Source organism: Oryx dammah, unplaced genomic scaffold (assembly GCF_014754425.2).
Source record: "Oryx dammah isolate SB20612 unplaced genomic scaffold, SCBI_Odam_1.1 HiC_scaffold_16, whole genome shotgun sequence".
Classification (NCBI taxonomy): domain Eukaryota; kingdom Metazoa; phylum Chordata; class Mammalia; order Artiodactyla; family Bovidae; genus Oryx; species Oryx dammah.
The window spans coordinates 23,749,068-23,761,460 of NW_024070200.1; the positions used below are offsets into that span (position 1 = coordinate 23,749,068).

The window sequence follows — 12,393 nt, forward strand, 5'->3', positions numbered from 1 at the left end:
CAAACACAGAACACAACAAAGCACCAGCTATGTACATTTATTTGGTGGTAAGCATCTTACAAATATGGGCTACCTGTCCAGCAGTACTCAGCCAGTGTTCCAAACTCTGGCTATTAGGGCATAGGTACAGAATGCATGCTAAATATGGTTTACAAAAAGAAATTCAAAACCAGGTTGCTGCTGAAATAATGAATTGCCATTCATTTTCATAGTGGGTTATAAGTATTAACATCTTCCTTAAGCTGAACATCGTGTCATATATAATACACATTATAAGATTTACAACAGAAGCATTAAAACAAGTTGGATGAAACCCTACTAAAACTGAAACTTTAGGAAATGAGTTCTGTATTTCCCAAAAGCTTATATTAAAGGTTTAAAGTATCTTCCTGAATACTGCACACAAAAGGGCTAGAGGTGAGAATCTGGGAGGGGTCTCAACTCCTTTCAATAAGAGGTTTTATTCCCCACCTCCAGACACCAGCCTCAGAGTGGACTAAGCATTGAGAAAAGGAAAGTTTACAAGATCTCCACATCACCCCCAAAGTGCGCAAACATCTTACATTTCCTTTCTTACATTACAAGACACTGGTCTTGTATTTCCCACCCACCCAAGGTAAGTTTGGCACCAATCACATAACTTTTAATTCACAGAATATACAGTGCAAGACGTCTGACCCTATTGAGACAGAAACTACAGAGGCGCTTGCGATGGCTAGAGAAAAAAAAAAAAAAGGACCTCCACTTTTGGTAGCTAGAATCCTTTGTAGAGACATGCACGCACTCACTGCGACTTTCCATAGGAATTACAAGTCATATAGGATTCGTTGGAGTCTCCAGAGTTTGGTGGGGGCGGGGGGAATCCTATCTTGTGAGGAAGATTTAAAGCTGACACTTCTTGACCGGGAACGCTTATTACCATATACATACCTGCTCTAGAGAGAGATTTTACATTTCTCTGTCCGCTCCTCAGGCGGAACATTGACACTATTGAGAGTTTCAGGTGAGAAAATAAGGAAAGAGGGTAAACTCGCAAGTTGAAGAAAACCCCACAGAAATCCCCAGGGTCGTTTCCTCCACGGCCCACCTTGCAATCTTCCTCGTCTCTCAGCCCTCAGCAGCCTGGCCGCAGCGGCATCTGCAGCAGCAGTACCTGCCGACTTTCTGAGGGGTGGCACTTATTGATGTGCCGGGTCAGCCCCGGGGAACTAAAAAAAGTGGACGGGCAGTGCTTGCACGAGAAAATCTGCTGAGCATCCCCGTCGGATGCCCCGCCTGGGTTTGGTGCATCGGGAGGCGCTCCGGCCAGAGCGGGCAGGAGCAGCTCGTCGCGGACCGCATGCCACAGCCGGTGTTTGTCCCTGATGTCTGCCGACGGGAAGTGCGCCCCGCACAGCGGGCAGGCGAAGGCCAGGGGGCCGCCGCGTTCCGAGCCAAAGCAGGGGCCGAGCGCGCGGGCCGAGCCAGCATCATGAGTGCCCAGGTGCTTGCGCAGATAGGCTTGGCGACGGAACTTTTTGTGGCAATATGGGCACACGAAGATCTCGGGTCCCCCGACACCACTGGCACTGCCGGGCTCAGGCACCCGGCGCCCCAACACCCCCGCCGTATAAGGGAGCTGAGGAAGTGGAGGCTCGGGGTGGGACAGCACCTGGAGGCCGGGCTGTGGGGCGCTGTCCTGGTGCTGCTCCGTTCCGGAGCTGTCCCTGGCCCGTGGGTGCTGATCCGCAGTTCGCTCCGCACGGCTGTTCTCCTTCCCCTCGGCCAGGAAAGATGCAACAGTCCCGGAATCCGGGGAGGACGACGATGGGGGCAGCTTCCCGTCGGCCGAGGAGATTGTGGCTGCATTGGCCGCTGCGGGACGCGGTTTGTGCCAGCGGCGATGGGAGGCGAGGTTCGCAGGGCAGCTGAAGACCTTGTCGCACTCGGGGCAGCGGTACTCGACGCGCACGATGCGGGAGCAGCGGTGCTGAGCCAGCGCGAAGGGGTCTGCATACTGCTCCTTGCACAGCTGGCAGATGAACTCCCCCAGCGGCGTGCGGCTGCCCCCGGGGCCCCGGGACGGCGCCCCGGGCTCCTCCTCCTTGATCTTCAGGCCCAGAACAGGGGACGTGGTGACTTCATCGGCGAAGCTCAACTTCCTCATGGCCTTTGGTTTCTTGACTCCGGCGGCCACGGGCCCAGACGAGCAGCCCGAAGGAGCCTTGGCACGGCGCTCGCCGCCGGTGGCCCGCTTCAGGCCGTGCAAGGTGGCCGAGAGGGGTGCGGGATCCGGATGGAGCGCGGGCTCTGGGAACGGTGCCCGGAGCGGCAGCAGGAACTGCTCCCCCGAGGTCGGTGCAGCTGCTGGTGCCACCGAGCAGGAGAAAGAGGCCACGGCGGCAGCGCCCCCGGGGAAGGACTCAGCAGAGACGGGTGAGCTGAGGCATCGCTCCAGGAACGCCCTGCGCAGTTCCACGCCCGCCGGCTTGGTGGGGCTGGGGCTGGGCCCCGGACCCTCCCTACCATCCGCCCTCCACTCCGCGCCTTCCCTCCCGCCCGCCGCTGGGCTCACCCTAGCCGCCCGACAGGACGACCCTGACAGTTCACGGGCCGCCTCCTCCTCCGGAGTTGGGTGTGCCTCCCGGTCCACACCGGGCTGAGGGGCACTGGAAGCCTCCTCGGGGACGGGTGGTGTCCCCGGAGGTTCCAGAAGGGGAAAGACCCGCTCAGCTAGGCGCACTCGGTAAGAGCCGCCTGTCCGTTTAGTTCTCTTTACCAGGAAGCCCCTAGGCATGGTGGAGTCGGAGCGCTCAGGGGCAAAAGAGTGACAGGGGCGCCGCGGGGTCTGCGAGAGGGCGAGCACCGCAGCTGCCCGAGCTTCGCCGAGGCCGTCATGCGTCCGCCGCCTTTATAGCTGAGACGAGGGCCGAGGGGCCGCAGGGTCGCCTTCGGGCTGGACCAGCCAATCAGGAGTAGGAACGGGCGTGGGGGCGGGGCTTTCACGGGACCGGGCTCGCGCGGGTCCACTAGGCGGGAGGCGGCGCGGGCCCGGCTTAGCTGTGCCTCCTCCCTGCCGCCCACCCAGCGAAGACGCGAGAAGGTAAGGTGCTGAGTGTGAGGAAGCTCGGCGCTCCCTGCCTCAGCGGCCTCCAGGGGCCGTCTGGGGTGCCGGGCGGAGAGGCCACCTCACAGCGCCCTCCTTGCGGGCGGGACCCCGCTGCTCCCGCGTGTGGGAGGCTGATGGAAAAGCACGCCCCCACCCCCCCGCCACTTTGCGGGAGCACAGCTGAGAAGAAGGGCGCCGGGCCGCAGGTGCCGGGGAGGCGACGAGTTGGTTGTCAGCCGGCGAACGGGTTAACGTCCTCTGCTGGTATCGAGCTGATGAGAAGCTGCGACAGAGCGGCAGGGCGGCTGACTCCACCGCCGTGTGCCTACACTTGACGGTGGGAGCACGTCTGCCATCCAGTATCGATCGAGCCTGCGCGCGTCTGTGATACTATGAGAATTCATCTGGGAAGAAGGGCTCTCAGTGCGGGAGAGCGTGCGTGCTGGCAAGCCTCTGGAGCTCAGGACGCCAGCAGGTTTCTGGGCCCCGGTCCTCAGGGCTTATGAATGCCTCCTCCCCATGGGAATAGGAGCGGGGAGGGGAAAACAGGATCTAATTTTCGACTGTCCTCAGATAAAGTGCTTTCTCTGTTCGCACCTTCCACTTGTACTACCCAGAGACATGACGGTGCCTAACTGAACTGTTTAGCATGGAGTAGATTGAGTGAGAAATACTGGTGGAATCAGGATTTCCTCTGCTCCCCTTGTGTAAGAGATACTTTGCCAAAAATGTGCTATGGGCCTTTAAAAACTCAGTACATTTTCATCCAGCACTGTTTTCAGCACTAGAAGAGATCTGAAAGTTTGTGATACTAGTTGAACTATGAAAAATAATTAGAATATATATGGCAGATGCATAGTAAAGTGCCCCAAATCCATGGTATAGACAAGTACAATCTGAGAATAGGAAGGGAAAAGAACTGTGTGTTCAAGCCTCCTAAGTAAAATTGGAGAAACAGACTGAGCCGATATGTTTTCAGAGTAGACTATGGCATAACAGATCCAGTCATCAATAACACATATTGTCTTCCGTCTAGTGCATGAAGCATTTTTACATAGAGAGCATTATTTGAGGGAAGATTTGGAAGTAATTATATATTTGTTAATCAGTGGCTATATTTTGTGCATTCTACTTAAGTAATCTCTAATCTTTCCACAAACACAAAACAGAAGTAGATATTATTCTCCTTTTATGATGAGGGGACTGAGCCGCAAGAGAAGTTGTATCACTGGCTGAAGTCACCCAGAGCCCAGAATCAAAAACCAAGTTCTCACTAATTCCAAAGCTCAGACTTTCCACTAGACCAGGGTCTTCATACTATTTTTTTTCTGATCACATCCCACATTAAGAAATATTTTACAGAACACACAGGTAACTGAAACAAAAGTTTTACAAAATAACATTTACCCTTAACTAGGTGCAAGCATTTTTGTATTTTCTATTCACTTCTATTTTATTTTTTTTAAATGCTAGTCATAGCAAACGAATTTGATAACTCACTAATGAATTACGTCCCACAGTTTGAAAAACACCATCATTATGATGTCTCCCATTAAACAGCGTGAAACCATACAAAATTAAATAAATAAACCTGATACTTTATGATCAAAATTAATATCTGGAATCACTACTTAAAATATTTGAGTCCTTTAGTTGTATAGGTAAGCTTTGTTTTTTGAATTGATTGTTTCTGACATGCCACTTTATGTATGATTTCTAACTCAACTTCTTAATTGTTCTCTTATTTCTAATGACCCAGATACTGTATGGTTTGGAAAATCTAATATAAGAATTTTAATACTTTGAGATAGCCCCTTTTTTGGGGGGGTTGGCTTTTCCTTGGGTGCATAGTACTGTGTCAGACAGAATTGCTGTCAACCATATGACCCAGCACTTGTGCTTCCAGGTATGTACACAGAAGAATTGAAAACAGAGACTGAATCACACGCTGGCACACTGATGTCCATCAAAATGTAGCGTTATCCACAATAGCCCAAAAGTGAAAACAACCCAGTGTCCACCAACAAACACACAAACAAAATGTAGTATATACAACTGACGGGTAGTATTCAGCCATAAAAAGAACTGAAGTTCTGACACATACTACAACATGGGGACTCTCAAAAACATTATACTAAGTGAAATAAGCCAAAGAGAAAAAGACAAATATTCCAAGATTTCACTTACATGAAATGTCTATAATGCTTATTGAAAAGAATGCTTATCCTTATTTTACTTAAATGAAATATCTAGGCAAATTCATAGAAATACAAAGATTATTACTGGTTGTCAGGGCTGCAGGAATGGGAACTTATCGCTTAAGAGGGTTATATAATTTCCTTCTGGAGTGATGGAAAAAGTTTTATTCATAGTGGTGAAAGATGGACAACGCTGTGAATGCAATTAATGCCTAAACTGCACATGTTTAAATTTAAACAATTTAAAATTCTTTAAATGGACACTTTTGTTATATATATTATATTTTACCACAATAAAAATTTTCACACACACACCAAAAGAGTGGAAGGCAAAACCATGGCATATCAGCCTGTGGAAAGAATGTAAAGGACTAGGTCATGTAATTTGGACTTAATTACACAGGACAGGCAGAGAGAGTCACTTAAAGTTTTACAGTGAGGGAGTGACATTTGCTTTTGAAACTGCATGCGGGATAATATCTTTGCCTAAAATTTCTGCCAGAGAGAGAAAAGGAAACACAGATAAAGCTGTCTCCTCTCCTCAGTCTTTCACCTTTCTGAAAACGTGGATCTATTTTCTAGGGAAAAAAAATTATGGAAACTTGAAAAGTCAGAAGGGCAGTTATAAGGTGAGAATACTTCGTGAAGTGATTGGCATAGAGCTGATATTCAATAAATATTTTTTGAATGAATGTTGCTGATTGTTAAATGGCTAGTGAGTGTGTCTATCCATCTATCCAACCATCCTTCCAGCCCTCCTGGCTTCCAGACCTCCTGTCTTCTTCCATCTGTACAACTATTCAATCAGATCAAGTAACTGCTCTGTAATCTTTCTGTGATGGTTCAGAAACATGGTGTTCAAGGATTATCTTTATTTTCAGATAAATAAATTCATGGAGGGCCTGGCCTGTACTATTTCTGTTCCTGACCACCATTTTACAGAAATCTACCCTGAAATTTCTGGTTGACCCAATGGACATCAGCATCACCCGGGTTACTAAAGGGTTTGCTCCTGACCCGTCCTCCTACCAGCTCTGCTTCATTGCTTCCCAGGGAAGAGCTGCCTGCCTGCTTGGGAGCTGCTCTGCTCTTACTGCAATTACCCCTCCTCTGGGGGAAACAGCCACCTCCTTCTCAACTCTTCCCCTCCCCAGAATGCCTCTTCTGTTATTTCCTTTCCCTATCACCGCATTCTCTCAATATCCAGTGAACATCAGACCTCCATTAAGGAGAGTTTCCCTGCACAAGTGCATCTGCTATTCTCCCTCCTCTGTACCACTTGTATTGGCTACCCCATAGGCTAAGGCTAATACTTATCTAGTATTGAATTAGCCCTATGTTACCACTATGAAACAGAACAACTAATGATTAGTACGTAACAATTCTCAGGTGGCCCAGTGGTAAAGAATCCACCTGCCAGTGCAGGAAACGCAAGAGACACAGATTCAGTCCCTGGGTCAGGAAGATCTCCTGGAGAAGGAAATGGCAACCCACACAAGTATTCTTGCCTGGAAGATTCTGTGAACAGAGGAGTGTGGCGGGCTACAGTCCATGAGGTTGCAAAGAGTCAGGCAAGACTGAGCACACACACACAGACACATAAAAAACGCATAGTCATTTCTCTTCTGTGTGTTCAAAATAAAAAAGCATTATTATTTTTAAAAAGAGGAAAAATTGCTACCAAATATTTTCTACAGATCCAAGTTCTAATAGGCCTCCCTCACTTCCCCTCAGGTGTAACTTGATAACAACCTTTCTGGAAATCAGTATAGCAGTGCATATCAGAAGCTTTAAAACAAATAGGTATATCCTTTAATTTACCAACTCCTCCTTTAGTAAATCAACCAAAAGAAGGGAAAAGATACATGCACAAGCCATTTTTCACTGTGTTTTGGTGATTGTATATAATCAGAAACTACCTGAAACTACCTTGAAATTGTGGTGCAGGTCTACTAAAGATGATTATGCCATAAGAATGCAATGACACTGGAGCATCCCTGATGGCTCAGTGGTAAAGAATCTGCCTGCCAGCGCGGGAGACACGGGTGCAATCCCTGGTCCGGAAAGATCCCACATGCCACGGAGGAACTGAGCCCATGTGCCACAACTACTGGGCCTGTGCTCTAGAGCCCGTGCTCTACAACAAGAGAGGCCACTGCAATGAGAAGCCCCCTCACCACAACCAGAGGAAAGCCTGTGCAGCAAGGAAGACCCAGCACAGCCAAAAATAAATGAATAAAAATTTTTAAAAATGCAATGCCACTAGCAAATGTGTATGTCTTAATGTTAAGCAAAACAGCAGGCTACAAAGGTACATGTATAATAAAAAGCTCAATTATGAAAGTACAAAATGTACAAAAGGCTAGAAAGAAATATGCCAGAAATTTGTTGGACTTGCTTCTAATTAATAGAGATTTCTTTTATTATTTTTTAAAATTCTGTTAAAAATTTTTTTGCAATAAGCATATAGCACTCTGATAACGAGGGGAAAAATTAATGTCTTAAATCCTTTCTAGTATTAGACGTGGTACCCCTCCTCCAGGACACTGTTGCAGAAATGACCGTGGGACATCAAATGAGAATTGCACAGTTAAATAACCTTCTCCAGAACTCGGGGCCCAGAAAAGAGATGAAAAGCCTCTATCATGCCATGGCCTTCCAGTTGAAGAACACTTTGGGGAAGAGATTAGGGGTTAAATAAAAGGTAGAAAGGGGGCTAAAGGGGGGAGAAAAATAATTTAGATGGATACTCTCCACTTAGCTGTAAATCCAGATAATCCTTCAACATATGAACACTTCTTTTTCCATTTCCCCACTTAGAAATTATGATAAATAGGGTAGCCCTTAGCAAGATTGTGAAATCTTTGCTTTCTTTATCTATAATACATCCTTTCTCTTGATAATCACAGTTGTTTGTTTTTTTTTTAACCACTCAAGACATTTTGAATACACAATAGGATCTTCATCTGCTCTGGTATAGTTTGATTAAAAGTCATACACACTGAATTCTCTCTCAAGCTATCTGCATTTTAATTTTCCTATTTCTAATTATGGAACGAATTACCATGACTTAAATTCAGGAATTTTGTGATTAATAGCAATGGGAAAAATTTTCTGTACAGAGAGAGATTTCTTCCCCTGAAATCATAGTGTGTACAAGACAAGCTCAGATAACTGACCTACTTTCGAGTCACTTGAATATCAGATGATTACTCAGAAGGAGCTTTATCTCTTCTATTTCTCTGCTGCCTCACCTCAACACAGACATGCCCCTATACAAGATAAACACCTGTAGCATCTACTATGGGCCTTTTCTCCCACAAGAACTTGTAAGTCAAATGGCCTCTCATTCATCTAAGGCAAAGCACCAGATTTATTTTCCTAAATCTAATCCTCACTTTGGTAAATGGCACCTCTATTCAATTAGCCGCCTAAACCAAATTTCAAAAACTTCTGATTGAAGCCAAACACTCCATATTCAATCTGTGAGCAGTTCTTGTCAGCTCAAGCATTTCCTGAGTCTGAAGACTTCTCAGATTTCCCTTCCGCTGTACTCTCCTTCAGTCTCTCTACGTCCACCCCTGCCCCTCAATAATGTATTTCTCATTGGGCAGCAAGATGGATCCCATTAGAACATAACTCTGACCACTTCACTCTTTTGCTCAAAATCTTGAAATGACTCCCTGCCATATTTGGAATAAAATGCCAAACTCTGACTTGTCCCTGTGATTCTTAAACCACAACTTCCACCATGCTCTTCCTCATTTTGTTCCATACGTATTGATCTCCCTATTTTCCCAAGACATGACAAGTACATTCCACCTCAAGGCCATTCATCCCACCAGAACATTCTTTCTACAGATATGCTCACAACTTCTTCTTTCACTTCACTGGGGTCTTTACTCAAAGAATTCCTCCTCAGAAAAACCTTCCCTGACCACCTGACCTGAAATGGCAGCCCCATACCCACTAGTACCCTTCATCATTTGCTATCCCTGTACCACTCACCTTGCTTTCTCTCGACAGAACTTACCACAATCTGTCACCACATTATATATGTATTTGTTTATTTGTTAATTGTCTGTTGTCCCCCCAAAGCTATTTTTTGTTTTGTTCACAGCTGTATATCCAGTATCTAGAACAATGTCTGGCACAGTTGTAAATGAATTGATGACTAAAATAGTGAGCCACTGGATTTTAAAAAAGCATCTCTGTGCCAAGTGGGATATATAGAACGGATAAACAAGGTGCTACTGTCTAGCACAGGCAACTATATTCAGTATCCTGAGACAAACCATAATGGAAAAGAATATGAAAAAGGAGACATATATATGGGGGCTCTGGGTGTATGTGTGTATAACTGAGTCATTTTGCTATACCAGCAGTAATTAACACAACATTTTAATTCAACTATTGCAGGGAGAAATATCAATAACCTCAGATGTGCAGATGACACCACCCTTATGGCAGAAAGTGAAGAGGAACTAAAAAGCCTCTTGATGAAAGTGAAAGAGGAGAGTGAAACAGTTGGCTTAGAGCTCAACATTCAGAAAACTAAGATCATGGCATCTGGTATCATCACTTCATGGCAAATAGATGGGGAAACAGTGGAAACAGTGTCAGACTTTATATTTTGGGGCTCCAAAATCACTGCAGATGGTGATTGCAGCCATGAAATTAAAAGACGCTTACTCCTTGGAAGGAAAGTTATGACCAACCTAGAAAGCATATTCAAAAGCAAAGACATTACTTTGCCAACAAAGGCCCATCCAGTCAAGGCTATGGTTTTTCCAGTGGTCATGTATGGTTGTGAGAGCTGGACTGTGAAGAAAGCTGAGCGCGGAAGAATTGATGCTTTTGAACTGTGGTGTTGGAGAAGACTCTTGAGAGTCCCTTGGACTGCAAGGAGATCCAGACAGTCCATTCTAAAGGAGATCAGCCCTGGGTGTTCTTTGGAAGGACTGATGCTAAAAGCTGAAACTCCAGTACTTTGTCCACCTCATGCGAAGAGTTGACTCATTGGAAAAGATGCTGGGAGGGATTGGGGGCAGGAGGAAAAGGGGACAACAGAGGATGAGATGACTGGATGGCATCACTGACTCGATGGATGTGAGTTTGAGTGAACTCCGGGAGTTGGTGATGGACAGGGAGGCCTGGCGTGCTGCGATTCATGGGGTCGCAAAGAGTCAGACACAACTGAGCCACTGAACTGAATTGATACTTCAATAAAAAATAAATTTTAAAAAAGTGAAAAATGCACAGAGTAGAAGAAAGTATTACATCATATATGTGACAAAAGATTTTTATCCTAAATTTATAAGGACCTTCTACAAATTCAATAACAATGAAAGACAATCAAGTAGAAAAGAAACAAGAAGAGGTACTACACAGAAGACTGTATCCAAATAAATGAAAATGTGTTCAAACTCATTCATCATCAGGAAAATATAATATTAAGTCCACAGTGAAATGCTTTGACACCATCACCAAAATGACTAAAATTTAAATCTGTTAATATCAGTGTTGGCATGCATATGGAGCAACTGGAACTCTAATACACTGCTAATGGATGCTAACTCGGTACAACTACTTTTAAAAAGTTAGGCTCTGTCCACAAAATATAATAAACGTACTCTCTGACTCAGGAAATAAAAGCATCTCTTTTTTATTATTGCAAACTATAAATCTAGAGCCCACCTTGAGCACAGAAGGGGGAGACAAAGTCATAAAGAGTCCCAGATTCGAGACATTTAGGAATCTTGGTACAGAAAAAAATGAGAGGAATAGTAAGATCTTCCTTGAATTTTTATATCCTTGAAAGATCTTTTCTCCCCACGTCAGTCACTTGACCCATGACTTGGACCACTCCCACTCCCTTCCTCTGAAGTCCGTTCCTCCAGGGAAAATAAACCAGCTTCTAAACCAGAGTTTTTGTCTCAAGCTCTTCAGTACCCAGAAACCAGGAGAATGAGAGCAGAAAAAAGCTTGCCAGCTATTTAGATGGAAAGACAAGACTTGCCAGATAAGATTGCCTATGTGGAAAACAAGGAATTTCAGGCATAAGGCATGAGGTTATTGACAAGTTTAATCCAGATTAAACTACATTATTCTGTCTCTCAGGAGCTTTATGGAGAGACAGGTAGGGTGGCCGTCAGGGGCACAGGCTATAAAGTGAGATGGTCTTGAGTTCAGTTCCAGCTCCACAACTAGCTGTTTCATCTCAAGCACCTTACTGAGCATTTTTGCAGCTTCAGTTTCCTCATCACAAAATAGAAATAGTAACAATTATCTCAAAGAATACTTTTAGCATTAAATATTTTAATGTATTTTAAAGGCTTAACACAATGGATGGCACACAGGGAGCCCTAAATGAATGGAAGGTACTATCATTATTATTACTGAGGTAAAGGAAAATTATTGACACTAATGGCAACTATAAATTCTACAGAAATAGCAGACTCATTTATGTGACTGGCTGATATTGTATACCCAATTATGATGCCAGATAGCACTGATGGGGCATAGATTTTGGTGTGCTCAAAATTAATTTTGTTTTACTGAAATGAGATTCACAAAACCTACCAAGACAGAAGACAGTGTAGTTGACTGGATTAAGCCCATGATTTGGAGTCAGGCCTGAGTTTGAATTCTTAGTCTGCCATTTACCTGCTTTATGAATGGGACAGGTTCTTTAAACTCTGGCCCCAGATTGCTGTCACGTGGGCACTACAGCACTGTGTTCTCTACATGTGGGCAAGAAGTCTGATGTCCTTTGTGGTGAGGAGATGCTGCCAAGCAGAGGAGCTGAGGCTGAAAAGATAAGTCAGGGCTGGATTGAAGAGAACACTGTATACCACACTAAACTGAGCGTTGGTATTATTCAGAGAAAGACACTGATTTTTCTTATAAAGCACTGAAAATTGACAGAGAAATGGATAAAAAGATGTGATACATATATACAATGGAATGTTACTCAGAGATAAAAAAGAAGGAAATAATGTCATTTGCACTAACATAGATGGGCCTAGAGATTGCCATACCAAGTGAAGTAAGTCAGACAGAGGAAGACAGATATAATATGATATGCTTATATGTGGAATCTAAAAA

The 12,393-nt window shown here is 45.1% G+C and overlaps 1 protein-coding gene across 1 annotated transcript; it reads right to left on the reverse strand.

The window, feature by feature from the left end:
* Positions 1–30: 30 nt before the first annotated feature.
* Positions 31–2,776, reverse strand: INSM2 (INSM transcriptional repressor 2). Its single transcript, XM_040256752.1, has one exon. It carries the CDS (start codon positions 2,774–2,776, stop codon positions 1,115–1,117), a length of 1,662 nt encoding a protein of 553 aa, XP_040112686.1. The 3' UTR covers positions 31–1,114.
* Between the last annotated feature and the right edge of the window lie 9,617 nt (positions 2,777–12,393).